At 28.0% G+C, this 22,487-nt stretch overlaps 1 protein-coding gene across 1 annotated transcript; it reads left to right on the top strand.

Moving 5' to 3' along the window:
* Positions 1-1,147: 1,147 nt before the first annotated feature.
* Positions 1,148-19,014, top strand: LOC145837874 (uncharacterized). The gene is made up of 16 exons (XM_082945354.1): positions 1,148-1,227; positions 2,958-3,243; positions 3,524-3,609; positions 3,839-3,952; positions 4,205-4,356; positions 5,230-5,315; positions 5,459-6,177; positions 8,768-8,870; positions 11,105-11,317; positions 13,286-13,406; positions 13,689-13,805; positions 15,308-15,411; positions 15,755-15,904; positions 16,505-16,634; positions 17,200-17,513; positions 17,987-19,014. Exons 1-16 carry the CDS (start codon positions 1,200-1,202, stop codon positions 18,120-18,122), a joined length of 2,859 nt encoding a protein of 952 aa, XP_082801480.1. The 5' UTR covers positions 1,148-1,199; the 3' UTR covers positions 18,123-19,014.
* Positions 19,015-22,487: the final 3,473 nt, after the last annotated feature.

Raw genomic sequence — 22,487 nt, 5'->3', positions numbered from 1 at the left:
AACTTGAAATCTAGTTGTATGAAAAATTTATAAAAAAGTATATGTTAGCTGAGTTTTAAATAAGTTTAAGAAAAAATATTTGAGGTACTTGTATATGAAAATATTTTTAAATACTTTCACATGCATTTTGATATGAAAAATCACAAGTATTTGTCTAACCTTTCAAGCCTCCGTACGTATACATTAAAACAAATGAAATACTTTCTTTGTTCAATTGTTGTTTTAAGTCTCAAGTGCCCAATGTTTACTTAAAAAGATAAAAGCCACTGGCTGCTACCCAAAGTCAAGTTTATTCGTTACACTCAAGCATTTAAATAAGATATATGACTTGAAAATGATTTTACAAAAAATTCAAAATCACCAAGAAAGTTTTTGTTTTGTGTTAAATATAGACCGCGCGTTTTTTCATAAGACAGTGATGTCATATCAATAATTCGCTTGTTTACATAAGACATTCCTTTCTGATCAACTTATTGATTTACATAGCTGAGCGCATTACAGCCAACGTATTTTTTGAGTAACCAAAGTGGAGAAAAACGAACAATTAATTTTAGGTAGAGGTAATATTAAACATTCCTAAACTTTATGTTTGTCTTGGCTTTTTTGCAAAAAATTAAGACGTGAAAGATATTTTCATAAAAAATTTTAAAATATTTTTTAAACTAAACAGTAAACTTTAAAAGCTATAAGGAAAGATAATTTTTAATTTTTGTTTAATTAGTTTAATCTTTAATTTGTTTTAGATTTAAGTTTTAACCATTCTTTTAAAAAGTAAAAGTTTTAAATTAAGTTGTAAGAGTTAATTTGATATAGTTTAAATTTACACGTTAATGATAGTTTCTTAGTATCTAATTAGGCAGTGTTTCAAAACTATTAAAAAACTCAATAAAATTTACAGAGACCAACTAAGTTGTTTCTACTTGCTTAGGCTTTCTTATAAAACTAATCTTTTTAAGCCACAGATTAGTTTTGCGCTAGATACTTCGCTCTTCACACAATTAAATGACTTTTAATTAGTTTAAATAACCATATATTAGTTTAAATAATCATATAGCTTATCTAAACAGTGCTTACAGGAAGTCGTTATATATAATATTAGCATTACTCAAAAAGTAATCAGACTGAGTATAAAAACAAAAATTTTCAGATTTAATTATAAAACATAAAATTGCTTTATATGAGAAAAACAAACAAGAAACATGGTACACTTCGATTTTTCAGCATCAAGTGAGTGAATTTTGTCTGTCATAAATATTTACTATTACTTTTCAGAGTATAACTTTAAAATAAATCAGATTAACTTTTTCAAAAACTCATAACATTTTTTAGCTGAGTGTTTACTTATGAAATGTGTATTCTAAAACTCTACCTACTTGTAAAATATTTTTGTACAAAAGCTTTTGTTTTTGAAGAGGACAATTCATAGGTAATTGGCGGTTTTTATTGTAAACCATTAATTGCTGTATATTGAATGTTTTATTTTTATTGTTAATATTTTGAACAGTTTTTATGATAATTATGGACGTATTAAATTTCTTTGTTATACGAAACATAATCATAGAAAACTATATTTTTGTAAGTTTTAAGCTTAAATATAAAACTTATAACTTAAAAAATTTTACTTTTAAATAATCAAGTTTTTAGTTATGTTCATAAATTTTATTTAGTACATTATTTTTTATATCACTTGAAAACTAAATCTTAAAATTAATTTATATTAGTACATGTTATGTGATAAAAAACAAGATTTAAAAATTAATAATTAGTGTGTAGCAATACAGCTAGCTTAATTATCATAAAATTAGAGACTTAATTATTTTCAGTTACCTCTAATTAAAGTTGTTAATTTGACTTATTGCTTATTACTGATTTTTTTTAGTAATTTCATACTATTTTTAATATTTTTATTAAAGTAAAACGGTTTAAATTGATTAAAATTGTTTCAATAATAAATAATTATTTTGCAGTTGCATCATTTACTAGTCATTACTACTTTTTTAACTAATAATAATCTTAAACAGACTATTGCATTATGTATTAAAATATGTTTACTTAAAATATTAAAAGAAACTTTTTATAAACATTCACAAACTTGTAACTATTAATTACTTTTGAAAACCTATCATTTTAATAAGTTATTAAATAAACAATTAAGCAAAATCTGTAAACATATTTTTTAGATACTTAACTTCATTGACTGATAATTTATCTTTAAACTTATTTCCCTATAACAATGTATACTTAAAATGTCAACTTGATTTTTTTTTTAAAGAACATCAAATGTTTTTACCTTAAACTTTCAAAAACAAATCAATTACAAAAACATATTAGCTGATATTTTGAATGTTATTTTTCCAACAGTTTTTTTTAACTTAAAGCTTAATTTATAACTTAAGAAGTTAAGCTTGTTTTATACTTATTTAGACCTACTAAGTAATTACCAATAAGCTTTAAATGATAAAACAAAGCCATTTATTTTTATTTTGATATAACCTAAAGTATTTTACAATTTAAGTAATATAAAAAACTTTAACTTCATTGGCTAAAACTTTTATCACTGTTATTAACACTTTTACTAAAACTAAAGTCCTTATTACAAAATAAATTAAAAATTTTTTATAAAATATTTACTTACTTTTAAATTTAATTGTACCTTTATAGTTACAAATTTAATAATGTAAAATTAAAACTTATGCGCTCATGATTGGTAATTTTTGTTTCTATTTATTTAACAAGAAAACTTTTTTTAATAATTTGTTTGTTATGCATTTGGGTGGTTTAGAAACTGATATTTATACGATACATAATGCACTGCTGCAAAATATTACAAATGAAAAAGACGAGGTATGATAAAATCAACTTTAAGTTAATTTGCAGCCGAAATTCTTCTTTAGTTTTCCCAATGAAATACTGCAACCAAAAAGTACACAGAAAATAAACTGTTACTTGCAATACAGCGGAAATGCTCCGTCAGCAGGCCACGGAGGCGATGAAGATCCTTCAGAGCGTGGTGGAGAAGACGTCGGAGCAGGTGACGAGGCTGGAGGAGGGCAACAGGGAGCTGGAGGAGGCCAGGGAGAAGCTGAGGAAGAGCGTGGACGTGCTGGAGGGCAGGAACGAGGAGCTGGAGGGGAAGGTGGGGAGGCTTGAGGAGGAGAAGAAGGTGCTGGAGAGGGAGAAGGTGAAGCTGGAGAGAGACAACAAGGAGCTGGAGATGAGAGTGAGCAGAAGCAGCAAGCCAGAGTTAGTTTGAGTGGTTGTGGGAAATGAGTTTTTTAATTTGTTTATCTTAAAAATCTTAAAGTATTTAAATATTTCTTGTTCAAAAAACACAAAGTTTAAATTGAAATTGTTCTTTGAAGCTGTGTTTTTATTAATTATACTAGTTGTTTAGCTTAACGTAATTATTCTAATCTGAAAAGTTATGTGATTTTACATTTTTAATTATAACCATAAAAAGTATCTAAAAAATAGATTATACATTATTTGAAGTTTTTTAATAGTTAACTTCTTATATTTACAGGGTGCAAAAAGAAAGACTGACTCGTACTACCCACACCTCTCCACATAGAATGTTCCATACAAGAAATTTTGAAATTAACAGTGAAGGTATGTTGCATCAATTTTTCCTTTAGAAATATTAAAATAAAGCAAAAATAAAACTTTTAATTAGAAAACGTTTCAGTTTTAACTTATGCTATAGTTAGAAACATGGCTATATAATAAATAAGAAGGATATATATCGGCAAAAACACTTATTAGTTGTAATTATTAGGTATTCTTTAAATAAACATTTAGTAGGATTAGTTGAAAATAATAGTTTTTTGAAAAATTTTAGGAACAATCACCAAAGCAAACCAAACACCTAATCAGCAAAGCAGAACTTTACAATACCGTAACCTGAGAGACAACTCTCGTGACAATTTAACTGTTGAAACACCACCAAAACAAGGTAGGTATTGCAAAATCAAATGTAATAACTTTTTTTTTCATTTGTGTCCATTGTGATTATTAAACTTGATTGCATTATGTTTTGTTATGATATTGTCTTGAAGAGCTAAGTTTTACTTGTATCATAAACTGTTTTTTTTTTTGCAATTTAAGACAAGTTAAGTGTTTACCAAAATCTTGTTTTAGTAGTTCAAGTTTAATGTTTCCAAATTAAAACAATATGACTTTTTGCATAATAGAATACACTTTGCAGTTGTTGCACCGGTAAAGAATCTCAGATGCACAAGTGACTTACAAAAGAAGGAATTCAAACTTGTGTGGGACAAATCAACAAACGACAGTTCATCCAGATTCGTGGTCGAATTTAAGAGTTCCATTACAACAGAACCACCTGTTTCGTTGAGGGTATGTTGTATTGCTAGCAATACTAATTTTTGTAGCTGAAAGCTTTTGTTTGTGCATCTTTGAACGGAATTTAATATTTTGCATTTTATTCACACACTTGTGTCTTGAGTTTCATTGTAGCATAAACAAAATCTCAAGGTTATTTCAGTTTAAAACAAGTAGGCGCCAAAAAAGTATCTAAATTTAATTTACCTCTAAAAACTAATTACTTTAATATATTGTTTACTGCAGTGTACTCAGTAAAGCAAGTTTTATGTGTTTAACATCACACTTAAGCTATTGCATTTTGTTTATTTGTTTTAATTTTAAGTCAATGCATGCAAATTTGTTTGCAGAAGATTTTATTTTGTAGTTATTTGCCCATTAAAATACTGCGATTCAAATTAAATACTTTGTTTGCTTTGTACTTTTATTAAACAATTTTTATAAAAAACAATAACTTTTACTGTTCAGTGCTAAAATGGAAGGAGAACTTATCATACTTTAATGATGTTTAAAGAATTTTTTTAGCACTTTAGTGACTTTGCCTGTAAACATTTTAAGTAGTGCACGTCAGTAGTAAAAACGAATTTATGATCTTACAACTTGTTTGTTTCATAACTTATCTTTTCTTATATAGTTTCCAATTTTGGAAATAAATGTTTAAAAAGAAGAGCATTTTAAGCCAGACTCAGATATTTATTTCCTGGCAATTAGTTACATAACGATTAGCTGTGCTTTAGATTTTTCTATTAAAAGTTTTAAATATAATACAGATTATCACACAGCATTTGATGCTAAAATCTATTTTAATTTGTAAAAAGTCAATTGAAACTAATTCCTTGATAAAACTTGAGTACTCCGTATTAAAGTTCAATAAAAATGTATTTATAGAATGAACGGTGGAAATATTTTAGTGAGACTTTTTCTGACAACCTTAACTTGAGAAACTTGAAGCCTGGAAGTACAAACTATTTCAGGTTAGTAAATTATTGTTCATTATTAAAGTAGTTTTATAAAACTTAAATTTTTACTATATCGATTTTGTTTCACTTTACAATAAACAACAAAAACTAAATAATAAATTTAGACCATTGAAAACTTATTTCCTTTAAATTTTAAGGGTCGTTACAAGAAGGGCCAACCAGAGGTCGGATCCCATCGAACTGGACGAGCCAATCACAGTACCTGAAAGCAAACCGGTGGTGGGCATCATGAAGCAGACAAATTTCGAAAAAATCCCCAAGCCGCAACTCGCAGAAGGCCGTAAATCCCCTAGAAGAAGCCGGGTACCAATTTCGCCCAGAAAGTCCATGGAAAAAGTGGGGAAACTCCAAACTGTCGCCACTAAAGTCCGGATCAACGAATCAGCGACTAGAATGGCGGAAACCGACAACCACCGGACCAATAAGATCAGAGCGACGAGAAGCAAACCGGACAGGGGCGACGGCTACCCGATCCTGACCACTTCAACGCAGAAGATGGTTTTGGGCAGGAGCAAGAGGACATTAGGCAGGAGTAACCCGAGCCTGGACTCGATCGGATCCGACGAAACTTCCCCGCGAAAAACGCGCGAATCACTGCCACACAACGTCCCGCTTCCGAGGGCGCACTCGAACGAGTCCATTTTGGACGGCGTCAATTCAAGCAGGGACGCGAAGAGGTGCTCGGTGGACAGCAGGATAAGGGAGATGGAGGGTCCGGGTAGGAGGACGAGGGGAGGGGGCCTGAGGAGGGACCTGATTAGGAGAAACCTTCCGAAATCAGACGAGACGCTGCTCGCGTCACCCAAGCAGGAGCGGGATGTACAAAGGGAGGAGAAAGTGACTCACCATGGAATGGGTTATTATAAAAAATATTTTCCACAAGATTATTGATTTGCTGAGCTTTCTTTTTTTTTTTCTAATACAAAAATGAGTTTCTTCTTTTAGTTTCTAGAGATCTTTCAAAACAAAAATGTGCAAACATAAAAATTTGAATTAATGTGTTACTGTATTAACGCGAAGACTAAAAGTGTGTGTATCAAGTTTTAAACTTCAAAATTAGTAGTTAAACTACTACTAATTTTAAACTACAATCTATAGTATAATTAAAAACAATTGGTAGGTATGGTTTAGCCTTTTTAAACGTTACACTTAGATTACAATAACTAAAATGTTATCAGAAACTTTTTAACATAGTAAGCACATTATGAGAACCAATTATACGAAACACCTAAAGTTTTATTATAATATTATTTTACAGTAGTTATAAGATAAATAGGGTAAACAACTTAAATGAAATAAAAATGTTTAGTGATAAAACTATAACTGGTAAAAAAATACATAAATAATTATAAGTACAAATGTAAATAACATTACTGAAGGTTAAACTATTACAAAAAACAATAATTGCAATGCATTTAACATGAATTTATGAATGAATTAAGCTGTTATAAGTATAAATTGTAGTTCACAAGTCAAATACGTACCCGGTTAAACAAAGTAAAGTAGCTATATTAAAATTTAAGTAGTTAATTTTATTTATACACAATTAACATTGTAATCTAAAATGAGTGTAGTGAATGCCTTTATTGTTAAAAGTTATAATAATATTTCTAGAAAGTATATATATACATGGAATTAATTACCAACAATAAACATATAAATGTTTTTTTTTTTTGATTTTTTTATTTAAGACATTCATTAGTTTTTGACTTTTATACCCACTTGATAAAACAACTATGATTTATATCCTGATAAAACAACAACTTTTTATGTTGCGAAATATACTGTTAAACTAGAGTTAAGATTTTCAAAATACTTATTATATTTTCATTTAGCTTATACAGATGTATGAATAGTACAGCAAAAAAAAAATCTTACAAATTGACAGGCAAAATTTAAATGTGTTTAACGACCGGAAATCTAAAGAAGTTGCAATTTCTATAATTCGTGACAAGCGTTTAATTTTTTTAGTTTGTAACCAATATAATTATAATGTACTGAATTTAAATAACTTTTACACAATAGTATTTTGTAATTATTTTAAAACTAAATATATTCTAAGTCTTTTGTAACAAACATTTTGTGAACTGTGGTTATTGTTCTTTTGCAGAAACATCAGTTTATATGCTTAAACAATGTTTTATATCATGTGCTTATGATGTAATTATCCATGTCAAAAAAAAGTAGTAATTCGAAGTTTTTCACTAAAAATACTAAAAAGAATACTTTTACTGTATTGTGTATAACTTACAAAAAGTTTACTTTATTAAACGTTTCAATTTAAATCTTATTTTAAATTTCAAATTATCCTTTATTACATTTGATTCATTGAAAAACTTTAAACACAAAATTTTTAGCTTGGCTAGACATAAAAAGTCAAACAAATAATTCAAAAAAAAATAAGTTTGCACTCACATACACTGTGATTAATGCTTATTCAATTCATCAAATCTAAGTCAACTTTGTGGCTACATGGTTTCCACGCTTTACAAAGTTTGTGTTTATACTTGCATTTTCAGAACATGACGACATGCAACTAAATTACTTCTAATTGATTTTACAATGTTACCAACAATGTTTGTGTGTAAACAAAAAAGCAGTCTTTTGTTAAAGGTTTTTCAATAATTGTTGTTTGAAAATGAAAATTACCTAGAGCCTTCATACAAATTTTATTTAAAGAAATGACTTAGCTTACATTGTTAGTAAATAGAAGTTTTACAACTAATCTTGTAGATTACAACTTAACCTTGTAGGTTATTGTAAATTATTTTTTCATGGTGTAAACTTTTTTCTTTTTATTTTATGACTTCAACTATTTAAACATTTAAGTTTTGTTGAATTTTTCCAGACTAAAATAGAAAAATTATTTTTAAACTTTTTATTAAAGTTAGGATAACAATTCTTTTATTTTTTAACTAAAGAAATATATTTCAAACAGTAAATTTAATTGCTGTAAAATAAATAAAATGGTTACTTATCAGAACTATCAACATTACAAAGTTTAACTAAGTTGTTTTTAAACCATCATATGACTCTAACTTTGATTTTTATTTATTTTCTCTAGTATTTCTTTTACCGTTTCTAATTATATCTTATACATTAAATTATTATTTAATGTCACAGCATTGGCACAAAAACAAACATAAATACAAATAAAACATTTAAAAACTGTGGTATCCTAGTTGTAAGAAAATACTTAGTTTGTAACAAACAAATATATTCAATCATAAAAAATTACACTAAATTGGCACAGAAACAAACATTAAATCATTAAAATTCACAACATTAAGTTGTAAAAAAACTTAAATTTATTTTAAGTAAAACTATTTTAACTCATTGAAAACGTTGTTACCAAACGGAATCGTGTTAACTCAATGCAAACTTTGGGTAACTCTGCACTTTGATAGCTGCTATTTACGCCTATTAACAGTTCTACTTACCGGCAGATAAGAAGTTTACCGAGGAGCGAAAGTCTCAAGTGGTGGAACTGAATTATGACGTCAGATTTAACGAGCATTTCTCATTCGACAAGGACAAGAAGTTGGGAGAGTTAGTTCCGTTGTAAAATTTATTTTAATGTAGCTGTTTTTGTTTGGTGTAAGAGAAATATGTTTTTTATTCTAGATAGTAAGATTTAGTTCATTAAAAAAAATCTATTAAGAGATTATTAAGAATATCATAACGATGAATTTCAGTTGTTCAACACTTTGTGTACTTTCAATTACAAAGTACTATATCAAATGACATAAAGTAATTTTTGAAAAACTTATTTTTATTAAATAAACTAATTTTAGAAAACATCCAAACTACTTAAAGTAAATGCCACCAAAGCTATAACTTTCAGCAGACTAATTTCTGTTTTGCATCAGGAATACAGTTTAAATTGCCAATTTAATTGAAATATATGTCTGCATTTAAAGAACTTTTTTGATAGCTTTTCGTTATTTCGTCGAAAAAAAGTTAAGATTTTAACATTTTGAAACTAACAAATTAATTTTGAATAAAAATGTAAAGTGCAAAATTTTTGAAAATTTGTAGTAGTTTTAAATATAAAAACTTTAATAATAAAAAAAAGTATGAGTATTGATAGAAAAACAAACATTTGCAGTTTATAAAGTTCCGTTTTAATTCATGTACTTTATATACTTTAAACGTGAAGTCATTACTTTCTCATAAGCATTCAATTCACACACACACGAAATTGAAAGCAACTCAACATCATCATGTCGATATTTGATATCACTTGCGGTTTTCAAAAGCGGTTTGAAGGAAAAATTAGGCTTAAGTGTAAACACCGAGTTTTGTTATAAGTACTTCTCTTAGTGAGCGCTTTAAATTGGCATTTACAACTTAAACAATATCAAGTGTGTTACACTTTTTGTTGAATACAAAATTTCGCATCTAGTTAAAGCTTGGTATATGTTCAACGCTTTAGTTCATAAGTTTTAGTTTGTTTACGTATTATATGTATCAAACAAAGAATGATAATGTAAACCGTTTAAAATTAGTGTTCATGTTTTTTATTTGTAGCAAACTTAGGTGTTATTTTGAAAGCTATAAACTACCTAATGCTTATAAATAATTCTTATTTATTTATTATATTTGTTTATTTTTATCTTATTAAATACAAAATTATAACTTAATGATAATAACAACGTTTACAGTTGTTTTAATTTGAAGTCGTTTTGACTAGCTTTTTCTTGATGAAAATAAAATTATAATTCCGCATATTCACAAATTTATAAAGTTTGTTTTAGTACATACGTCATTATCATAAAATTTTTGTTTGTAAATTATTTATAGATTTAACAATATTTATAAGTAACAGCTCGGGTTGCGTCGGCTGCAGTTGTAAGGTCGCTTCTGATTTTCTAATATTTTACTAATTTTTAGTTAAGTTTCATGTTAACTTTTTTTTCGATATATATTTTATATATTCGGGTAAGGTGGGTTAGGGAATAAGTGGAATAGTGGGTGCAGATGTTCTTAATGTTCTTCTGTATTACCAATTTACCTCATTTGCATAAATTTATGGACGAAAATATTTCAAAAACCTTACAACTGCAGCCGACCCGCTTGGGTGTCATTAAAATGCCTCTGACAGGCCTTATAGTGATTGTGCTTACAAAAATAGCAATTGTAGTTTCTGGTTCATTACTCTTTATTAACATTGGTATGTAATACAATGGTTGCAAAATTAGCTTTGTTGCTCACTCGGAATAAAAAACAAAAACTTTTTTTTAATCAAATACTATAATTTCATTCGTTTCATTAGCTTTCAAACCTTTGAGTTTGGTCAAAAGGTGATTTTTTAACCTTATTCTGAAAAATTTTCAAGTAATATCCTACAATAGTTCAAACAAACATTATCTAAATTATTTTCAACTTAAGACTCAAACTATATTTAAATGAAAAATAAATCACTTCATATGGATTTCAACTAACCTACTTCATGCTAGCCTTATAAGCAAAACTCTTGATAAGGTGTTCAAAAACCTATTATATATCGCAGTCGACCTTTTTTGTTTTAACATCATTTACCACCTTTGAATTCGTGCCAATGCCATTTAATTCGTAAAAAAAAAACTTAATGACAGTGTTTGTACAACATTCGACACTAGATTTATACATTTAACAACTATACATAAGCAAAAACAATTTCCAGTGGGGCGTTTGGTATACCATACTATAGGATATTTTATTTTCAAAACACTAGACACTCAACTTAATTTAAATATCATAAAACGTAAAACATTTAAAAAAATTAAAAAAACTTACAACAGTGGTGCGTTCGGCAGCGTGTACAGGGTGACGAGGCTGTCGGACGGCCAGGAGTTTGCGGCGAAGATGATGAAGATCCGAGATCACCGTTTGAAGATGGTGATGAACGAGATCGGCGTGATGAACAAGCTGCGCCACGAGAACCTGGTCAAGCTGGTGGCGGCCTACAGTGAGGAAAGGAACCGGTTCAAGGAAATCACGTTGGTGCAAGAATAGTGGGTTTTTGTTCTTAATTTTATTCCAAAACTAATTAGAGAATAATAACCACTTACATTTACTAACATAGTAGTTTCAGTTATAATAGAATAATAGGTGTTTCGTTTTTTTTTTTTACTTTTAAAAGTAACCAACGTTTTATATTTAAAATATTTGTTTAAAACTGTACTATTTTAAGTAATTAAAATTGTGCGAAAACAACAGTGCAATTTTGTAAGGTCCAGTTTATAGAAGATAGATGTTTTATCAGCCTTAAGTAGTACACAAAGTACTTTGTAAATTTCGCAGCTTTGTTGAATAAAATAACTTAATATAAATTTTTTCAAACTTAATGCTATTTATAATGCAGCAGTGGTTCAAAAAGTTTAAAATTTAATTAATAACTACAGTAAAAAAACTATCAAAGCATAAGTTGTAAATAGTGCATATAAAGTTATGAAGTAAACAGTAGTTTGATTTTTTAAAATCTAGTATAGTCAAGTGCTGTTTTAAACTATTTTTTCTCCAAAATTTGTTTATTTTACCATTCTATTTCATAAAATTCTATTTTTTACTACTTTTTCTAGTCAGTTTCATTTTATGTACTTTATGAAAATTAAGCCAGCCAATATAGTATAGTGGCAGTTCTTGTAAATTGAATGCTCTTTAAAAGTTTTTCTAGCAAATTAAAACCTTTTAGAACTAAAAATATTCAAAATAACAAACCTAACTGATAAAAAGTATAGTTTTATATTATGGTATTTCTGTTATTTATACAATATAAAATTCTATTTATATTAACTTGATAAATTTCAAAGCTAAAAACTGAAAACACAACAAGCATCAATCATTTGTAAAAAATATTCAAAATCTATTATATCACTAAATGTTTTCTATACATATTAAGTTTAAACATGCTGCTTTAAAACTTAAGTTTTTTTTTACTGTTGAGTTAAAATGAACTGATGAAGAGAACTGTTTAGATATTGAAAACTAATTAAAAGGTTAATATGCTCAAAACCTACCGAAGTTTTCTTTTGAGCTGAGTACCATTTGTGTGTGCAGTACTTTTGTTACACTCGCAACGACAATAATATCTTGAATAATTTGTTTTGTTTCAGCTCTCACATGGCTAAATACGTAATTTTAGCTCAAAGTTTAAGAGTTAGTGTTACATAGCAAGAATAAGCAATAAACCTTGCAATGTATGTATTATTTTGTTAGCCAAACAAATAATTACTTAAGTAAACACATCGCCAGATAATAAAACAAACATATTGAACGCGCTTACTTCGTCTACGGCAATAAATTATTCACGGCAATGAATAATTTAATGAGTTTGTTATCCAATCGTTTCTTATGAACCTTTGTACTTAAATAAGATAAATAATATATTATCCTGTTCAACACATACGGAAATCGTGACAATTCAACATTTAAAATATTTGTTTGTTTTCAAAACAGTTATAAGCATTGTTTTATTATTGATAAAGCTCGGTAAAAGCAAACTAATAAACCTGTCAAACTTTAATTTACAATAACTTTTAGTATTTTAACTGCTAACTTGAAAATTAAGAAGTTAATATGCTCAATAACTATCGAAACTTACTTTTTTAATAATTTAAGACTATTTATTTAACTATATAACTTTAAAAAAACCAACATATTATGTAGCTTCCATGAACACCTGCTGTATTTTTAAAATTAAAAAACCTAAGCACTATTTTTGATAGTAAATAACTAATATTTTTGTCTATAGAATAAGCGAATTGTTTAACATTATTTTTAAATACTTTAAACACTTATTTTTATTTGTGAGAACTCTCTAAATCTACTATGTGTGCAAACTACTATGTGTGCACTTCATATATTTTGTTGAATATGTGAAACGAAGCTTTTGTTAACTTCTGTAAAGCAGTGAATGAAAAAAGTAAGTATTGCTTTTTTAGTAATAAAAATCCAACAACAAAAAATAACTTACTGTTTAGCGTACGAGGTGGGGAGTTGTTCGAACGAATAATCGAGGATAATTTTGTGTTGGATGAACAGAAGTGTGCCGGATATATGAAGCAAATACTAAGGGGTGTCAAATACATGCACGACAACTCTGTATGTTTTAATTTGTATACTGCTTCATAGTTTAGATTTTGATGTTTACTTTAAATACCTAAAGCATTGTTTTACGTCATTAAAGAATCATATCAGACTGTTTTTTTACTTTACATTTTGAGTTATTATGTAACGTTTTTTGAAATAGTTGACTATTTTGAAATTTAATGAAATTATTGAGTTAAAACTACAATTTTACCTGCTTTGGTTAAAAACAGTTGTATACTATCAAAAAAAACTTTTGTAAACAAAATTTGATAGACTTAATATACTTATTTACAGATAATCCATTTGGATTTGAAACCGGAGAACATAATGTGTGTTGATTCAAGCGGAACAAACATAAAAATAATCGACTTCGGATTAGCTACTGAGATCGTTCCCGGCAAGGAGCATAAGGTATGTGACGTCACTAAATAATATTAAAAACTATAGTCATGACGTGTCATCTGTAAAGTCTAGGCGCTTCTGATTGGCTAATATTTATTATTATTTTGTTTATCTTAAATTGATAAGACTTTTATTATTTCGATTTGTTTTTATGTGTTTGGGTAAGATGGGTTAGGGGTAAGGGTTAATATTTAAAACATTTTGTGAAATGGGTTAGGGATAGGGGTTTAGTTGTTATCAATGTATGTACTGGTTTATTATTGTTTTACCCTATTTACATAATGTTATAATAAAAAAATAAAAAATATTGTTGAAATCAACTTAATCAAAAACACTACAAAATGTTTCACAAAATTTACGAATACAACCAAGTTTACAACACTGGATGTGTTTTTATTTTAACAAAGTGTTGATTAATGGATTTAGTCATGATGATTACAACATATAATTAAAAATGTTTGTTTATTTTAGTCATTTTTAGCAAACATTGTCTAAAACTGGGTAAGTTTCTCATAACATAATTAATCATCGGTCTACATTCCAAACAAAACAAAATAAATGTTAAATAATAGCAATATATAAAAAGCATAATGCTGTTTTATTTTAAAAGAATAACATAAGTTGTGTAATTAAATAATCTGAAGTGCAAATGCTAATCATTAATTATTGTGATACATGTTTATTGAAGTACTTGTTATAAAAACAAATTTAAGCTACATAGTAAACTTAATTTTTTTTGTTGTGTTGTTAGAATCTAAGTTTCAACATTTTGTTTAAAATCTCTTCTAAATCGAATCTTTAAGGTTTAAAGAAACGAGCGTTAGGCTGTTATCCTTTAATTTATTAAATCATCCGCTTGTCTATGCAGTTTTCAAACTTTAAAAACAAGAAAACTCAAACCTTTAATAATGTGAGGTAATTTCACTTATGAAAATACTTGGTTCAATTACGTTCGGAACAATAACAGTTTAATTTATCAAGTTGTTGAACTTTTTATCACCTCAACAAAACACGCTCTCTGCAAATCACTAAGTAAATAAGGTTATTGGACCGTGAATAAAAATCAGTTTTACAAATACTTCGAAATATGTTATCTTATCTCCGAAAATAAACAAAAATGTTTTCTCTGTCAACAGTTCTTAATTTTACAATCACTTAATTATATTATTTGTCGTGTCTTAAGACTTTGCTTCGTTGCTTTTTTGTTTATTGCTTTAACAAATTTAAGTTTTTTTTTTCTGAACAATACTTAACTTTGCAATGCCCTTTGACAAAAAGACGTAACTTTTATAAGAAATGTTATTAGTATGTTTCTAAGTTTAGATATCACAATACATACTTTGTTGTATAAATGTTTTAGTATATTTAAATTCAAACAAAAGTAATTAAACTTTATACTTTGTCCTAAAAAAAAGCATTTTTTTTTTAAGTTTAATTTATTTTTTGATGTCTTAACAATTTCTGCTTTATTAAGAAACAAACTATTGTTACCAAGCAACTCTTGTTGCCAGGTGATGCAGGGAACGAGGGAGTATTGTGCCCCTGAAGTTCTAAATTTCGACCCCGTGGGATTCCCCTCTGATGTGTGGAGTTGCGGGTGCATCTGCTACATGCTGTTAGTGTGACGTCATAATAATAACCTAGAAATTTTTATAAAGTTTTTTTTTATAAGCTGTTATTCTTCTTCAAATGAAGTATTTTAAAACACTATAAGCTAAATAATAACTTAATTATTACGTATAATATTAATCATGTTCGTAAATATTGTAATCATAAAATACCTAAACTATAGAAACATATGCTTCATTTACAGTTTTTGCCAAAATTTATTAATCAATGAAAAAACTAATTTAAATCTTGTACTGCACAATTTTTTTTTCTAAACAAAGCTTGCTGAATATAGGAGCTACAAAATGCTTAACAACCTCGTATTATGTTCTACTTATCATACTTTCAAGGTTATCTGGTTTATCACCGTTCGAGGGAGATACAGATGCGGAAACAGCAAGCAACATAACCAGAGTTGACTGGGATTTCGATGACGGGTTCGAGCAAGTCAGTGAGGATGCCAAGAAGTTCATCCTTGACATATTCCACAAAAACATGGGGTTTGTTTTATAGTTCATTGACATCTTCCATGCAGTCAGTAGAACTCTTGGTATTGGAAGTTCATAAAATCTTTCTTACTAGCATTTTTTTTTTCGTATAAAAAGTGGAAAAAATCTAACAAAAGTCATAACTGTATTACTTTAATTTGTATAGTATGTTATATTTTTATGACTTGATTAAAAGTTATTGAATAAATCCAAAATTACTGAACAAACAAATTTAAAAAAAGTAAAAGTTAAGTCAAAGTAAGTTTTGAAGAATAGTAAAACAATAATAAGCAGCTTTTATAGTATGGTTCATTGAACAGTAAAAGTGAATTTTGTATTATAGCGGAACTATTTTGTTTGAATTAAAGAAACTTTTATAAATCTTAAAATACATTAGTAAATTATGTTGTCAATTTTTTGGTCTTTTTTAAGAAAATACATAAAATTTTTTGTTTTCGGTCAAAGAATGTACACTTTAAGACTTCTATTCTTGAAGCAAAAAAAAAAACAACAGAACATTACATAGAGCACAAAAGTATTATAGGAAGATTTTTGTTCTTGAGCATAAAACCTCATGCTAATCTCTAACAAACTTTCTCACAATATTCACAGTGAGCGGTTGACAGCAAAGAAGGCACTGCAGCACAAATGGCTGGCTTCTGGTAGAAGGGGAGTGGAAAACAATAAACCGTTGGATACTACCAAGAACTTGAAGGAGTACTACAGAGAAAAGAAATGGAAGGTTTGTTGTTGCTTAAAATCATTTAGTACTATTTTTAAAGCTGTTATATTTTGTGGTGTCTTACACTGTAAATTTGTTTTAAGTATAACCTGTGTCAAAGCTAGTTTTAAAATGATAATAATTTTAATACTTAATTAACTTACATTTTTTTGCTTAAAAATGTAGAAATAGTTAAAAGAGTGTTTTTCTAAAGTTTTTAATGATTAAACAAGTCACTATAACAAATAATATATTATAAACAACGTTTTCTGTTACAAATACTAGGAACAGTTCGCTCCTAATACATAACTAAAAATAGAAAGTCTCAAAATTCTAGTCATTAAAATTTTGTCACTTATAGTGTTTTGTAAAAACAAAAATTTTATAGCAAAGTTCAATTGTTTTTATTTTGGTCATTTTTCTTCGGAAACTGTTATGCGCTTATTCAAATCAAGTGTCTTAAACTGCCCCTGAACTGCTTTTAAGTTTTAACTTATTTTATTTAACTATTTTAGGATCAACTTTTAATTTCAGAAATACATGCTGTTTTTATAAATGTTACTTACGTAGCAAATTATTTCTACAGCGAGTATCGGAGCTCGCAAAGTCCATACTCAACCTGGAAAAACTTGCCAACTTCACGTCGAACCCCCTGGAAAAAAAATCCCCCCAAATGTCGGCCAACCACCTCTCGACCTTCCTCCGCAAGCTGCGCAGCCACAAGAGGCAGCAGAACCCGTCGGGAGGCGCGCACTTCGTGGAGAAGCTGCCCAGGAGTCACGTGGTGAGGGAGAGGGGCGGCGAGGCGGAGCTGAGGGTGGTCGTCGGGGGAAAACCCCTCCCCAAAACCGTCACGTGGTGGAAGGACGGCAAGAAAATCGAAATTGGAGCCAAATACAGGTTCGGTTTCATGACTTCTAGTTTATTTTTATTTAAAAATAAGTTTTTATTAATATAATTTTTTTTTTTAATATATGACTACTTTATTTATTAATTAGTTGTTTATATTTTTCAATATTTTATTTTTATTTTTTCAAAACAGTTTGTTTAGCTAGTTTTAATATTTAAGTGGGTTTAACTAAATTCAATTGTGTCTACATGTTTTAAACAGTATTTTTTCTTAACTAAATATTGTCTATGTTAAAAACACTCCTTAAATAAAAATAGTTTAACTTTCAAAAAACTACTTTCGAAAAATGTTTTTTGTTTTGTTAAGTCAAACCACACTTGTTCGTCTGATTCCCAAAACTTAAGGTAAATTTTTTTGTTGATGTTAACTTATGACAATTTGAGCATTAGAAACATTGAAACTTTTTAATGTACCTGTTACTTAAACCCGTTATGTTGTTTTCTACTAACCAAAACTTTTACAGATCTACGTGGAACGCGGAAGGTAACGAACACAAGCTGGTCATTAGAAGGTGCACGAGTAATGACAGGGGAATCTACATGGTGAGAATATCGAATGGTCTGGGTGAGGATCAGTGTGAATGCACACTGAATGTGTGAACAAGCACTGAATGTGTGATGAATGCACACTAAATGCATTACATGATAAAAGGGAACACAAGGAATGTACAGTCTTTTTATACACAAAACGTAAAGAGTATTAAAAATAGACTGTATAAATTTAGTTATACTAAGACACTTTTTATGCTAAGATTATAGTTTTTTTTTCTATAACAAAATTTAAACGTCATCTAGCTAAATACTGCCTATAATAGAAAGAACCGAGACTAAGATTTGTGATATTAAGAAGGTAAATGAAGAAATATATATATATATATATAAGTTTATTGTTTCATAAGCTTTTACACATTATTTAAAAAAAGTTCTTTTAAAAAAAAATTCAAGAAGTATTTCACACCAATTTTTATTTTACTCTAAAGATACTAACTTGAAATTGAGACAGTTAGTTTCCTGTACTTTCATACAGAAAAGCTTTTATCGCTAATTAATTGCTATGGAATGAATCATACTCTTTCTTCATTGGTTTCAAAAAGCATAAACAAGTACTTAAACACAATACGAACTAATTGAGTTTTTACCTCTTTGCAACTTAGTAGGCCTAAAAACAAAGTTTTTGTGAAGTTTGTTGTTCAATGAACAATTCTGTTATTATAAACAAACCTTACTTAAAATACAAAGAGTTTTTACACCAAAAAAAAAGCCGTAGCTTTAAATTTTATCGTCATTTTAGACAAACTTTCTCATTTTGTTTAGACAAAACAAAACTTTATACACTTTTCTCATACATGTCAGAAAAATTAGAAATAATGATTTGAAAGAGTATTAAATGTTTAATGAATACTGATTAAATTTCACAACATGCACTTTTTTTAAAATTTTTCAACTTTTTTTTTTATCTAGTCAAATTGCGTCTGTTGTACTTTAATTATCTTTACCTGAACGTTATTAATTGTTTTTATTTATGTCATAGTTATTTCAATAAAAAAAAAGTATGCCTACGTCTGCCTTGCTATGCATTTTTATTATGCTGTATGTTTTATTGCTGTTTACTACATATTATAATGGTTACAATTTACTTAAGTGATTGTAAAAGAAAGTTTAAGCACTTAGGTAAAGAAAATTTAGTTCTTAGTCTTTTTATTCAAATTTAAAACATTAACTTTAAATTTATTTATTTTTAACATTTAGCAACATAAAACTGGTTAATTTTAATTTCTGAAAGAGCGTGAGTTAAAAGAAAACGTCTTTTTAATTAAAACATTTAAAAAGTTAGCAAAATATTATACCTCTAGTCAAGGTTAATTGCTATATTACTTTACATGAATTGTTTGAAGGTGGTATTCGCCTTTTTTATATAGTAGATATCGGACAGCTTTGAATATTGTGATCTACATGTAAGAAAACTGGTTATAATTAAACAAAAGATCTTTGAATCTGTTGTTTTTTGTTTTTTTTTTAAGAATTGAGACAGCTTTTTATATGGTTTTTTCATATATTTCTAATATTGTTTAGAATTAAATTATTTTCATTAGAGATAGGTAATAAATACATTTTTACTTTAGATATATTTAAATTAGAAATTAAAATTCAAGTATACAAAGTAGTTAAATATTCAAATAAAAGTTTTTTGTTTAAGTTCAGTTTTAGCGGATTTTTTGTATTTACATTTATTGTTTATAGTTACCTTAGTTACAGTAAAGTGCAAATTCCAAGTGACGGTTTGTTTACTTAGATTCAAAGATTTGTTATTGTAAATATTTTTTTAAATATATTTTTGAAGCTATAAGTCACAGGAATTTCTTAAACAATTTTACATATTTAAGTAGTACTATTTTTCATAAATTAACTTTCACTCATTTCATAAAACTTTAACTTTAATTTCCAATTAAATCATATCATTTTGATATGATTAAACTGGGAATTAAAATTAAGCAGCATGTACAAAGATCGTTCGTTTATTATATAAACATTTTCAATGCTGTTGAGAAATAAATTGCTTTTTAAAGATACTTAATAAATACATTTTTACTTTAGATATGTCTAAATTGGTAATTAAAATTCAAATATATTAAAAGTAGCACTTAAGCATGTAAAATTGTTTAAGAAATTCCTGTAACTTTTACCTTATAGAAAATTTTTGAAAAATGAATAACAAATAATGATAATATATATCATTGAATCTTAGTAAACAAACCATCACTTGGAATTTGTACTTACTGTAACTAAGGTTACTATAAACAATAATTGTAAATACAACTTAAAAAATCCGCTAAATCTGAACTTTAAATAAATAAATAAACTTTTATTTGAATATTTAAGTACTTTTTTTTTATAAACTTGAATTCTAATTCCCATTTTAAACATATCCAAAGTAAAAATTTATATATAAACTATCTTTAAAAGTAATTTAATTCTAAACAGCATTGGAAATAGTTATAAAATAAATGAATAATCTTTGATCTGTTTTTTTTTTTCTAAAAGATATGAGACAGTTTTTTTATATGGTTTTTATTACATGTACATGATTTTACTTAACTAAGTCAAAAATTTATTTATTATGAATTAAAAAAAAATTGAATATATTTAGATCCCTATAACTAGTCGAACATCAGACATTAGTTTCATATTGAGATGGTCTAAGAAATATGTAAACATTTAAAGCATCATATAACAAATAAATAATAAATCAAAAGATACTTATGATAAAAAACCTACAAAGCTGCTTTATCAGATTAAAATTTGAAAATACATTTAAAATAGCTCTTCTTCAGTAAGCTTCAAGTAATTTAAAAACTAAAAGGTTTATTTGTAATGATAAGCTATTATGACGTAGAAATTTAAAATTAAAACTCTTGTAAACGAGTAAAAAATGTAACTAAAAAAGTTGATTTCCCTAGACTGTAATTTTTATTAACCCTAAAGTTAATACTTTACGTCTCACAAAATAAAACTTTAAAAAATAATATAAGTAAAAAAGCGAAAGAATCACTCTTATTTATTTTTATAGTTATAACTTATGTCCAATCACTTTAAAATAAGCTAATATGACTCTGCTTAATTTGAAAACTTCAAAGAACTTCAGATGAACAATTCAGTGGTTCTAAGTTTATTTTAAAACTGGAGTTTCGAAGTGGTAATTACTACTAGTTATCGTCTGTCAAAAAACATTTTTTTAGTTAAAATAAACAAGAATATTTTGGCTCAAGATCACTGGTAGTGTTGGACATCGACGTGAAAGATTTATTACTTTCACGACGGTTATCCTAAGCTCATATGCATTAAGGTAAATAAAAAACCTTTACTTTTTCACTTAGGTCATAAAAACCATTCCTACAAGTATTGCTTAAAGCAAATAACAACGACCTGCTTAATGCTAATCAAACTGGTTGATTGAAAATGTTAAACTACCGCTAGTTGACGCGCTGTGCTATGTAGGATTAACTGCCAATCACGCCGGGTATCATGCTCCAATCAGCGTGTAATGATCATGGATCATGTCTTGATCAAGCGGAGTTGTTATCTAGATGAGGAGCACTCGTCGGTTGACAATAAGCACCACTACGCTAGTTTTCAGTCCGAAGCGACATCCGCCATCTTCAACTTACAACGCCGATCCAGTGTCCACAATATTAATCTAAGGCGTTATTACATCACAATAGTGGTTATATACAGTTCAAGCTCTCCAGCATATTATTCACAAGCCATTTTAAGGTGATTTTATTCTAACAACGTCGACGGTGCGCAGAACTCGCCTTGAGTTCTTAACGTGCCTTAAAAGTTATAACTTATAGAAATAAGTTATTTGATATAATAATTCCTAAAAACCGAATACTAGTGGTAACATTCCAACTGAGTCTTTGTTGAGCGACCCAACGCTTAAAATAGTGTATTTCTTATTTTGTAAATATTTTTGTGTGTCAATTAATTTTATCCGCTTTCCAGCGCACGATCACGATTTAACGACCGAGACAACGAAACGTGCTCAGCTTCAAACCTTCGAGGTCAACCACCACAACAAAGCTGGAAGACTGAGCGACCTGCAACTCGTATCACACCGATGAAATGGAACCAGAATCTTGGAAAATATTTGAGCCTAGTGCAATTATTTTGTGTTAGTTGTTTCCTTGTATTTAATAAACTAAAACTCAAAAAAAGAATATTATGTTTAATCATAGTTAGTTTTGGAAATGTCTTTGATAGAAAAGACGGTTAAACCTCTTAAAAATTTCTTAAAGCAACCCCGCACTCGGTCGCGAACCGAAACCTTGAGCACCACAGAAGAATTCCCAAAGGCAAACGTGAATCTAACTCCTGTCGAATCTGCCGAACCTGTTACAGAGGCGGTATCAAAGGAATCTAGAGACGCCAGTAGCTCGGAGAGCATTGGTAGAAATCAGGGGCGTC

Source organism: Thalia democratica, chromosome 6 (assembly GCF_965202585.1).
Source record: "Thalia democratica chromosome 6, ktThaDemo2.hap1.1, whole genome shotgun sequence".
Taxonomy (NCBI): domain Eukaryota; kingdom Metazoa; phylum Chordata; class Thaliacea; order Salpida; family Salpidae; genus Thalia; species Thalia democratica.
This window is presented reverse-complemented; position numbering and strand designations above follow the sequence as displayed.

Bases quoted from the DNA above. Each gene is read 5' to 3' on its own strand.
- LOC145837874 (XM_082945354.1), top strand. From the start codon at position 1,200: ATGGTACACTTCGATTTTTCAGCATCAA. The intron at 1,228-2,957 runs GTGAGTGAATTT...CTTGCAATACAG, and splicing joins CTTCGATTTTTCAGCATCAA to CGGAAATGCTCCGTCAGCAG. The intron at 15,412-15,754 runs GTTAGTGTGACG...CATACTTTCAAG, and splicing joins GGGTGCATCTGCTACATGCT to GTTATCTGGTTTATCACCGT.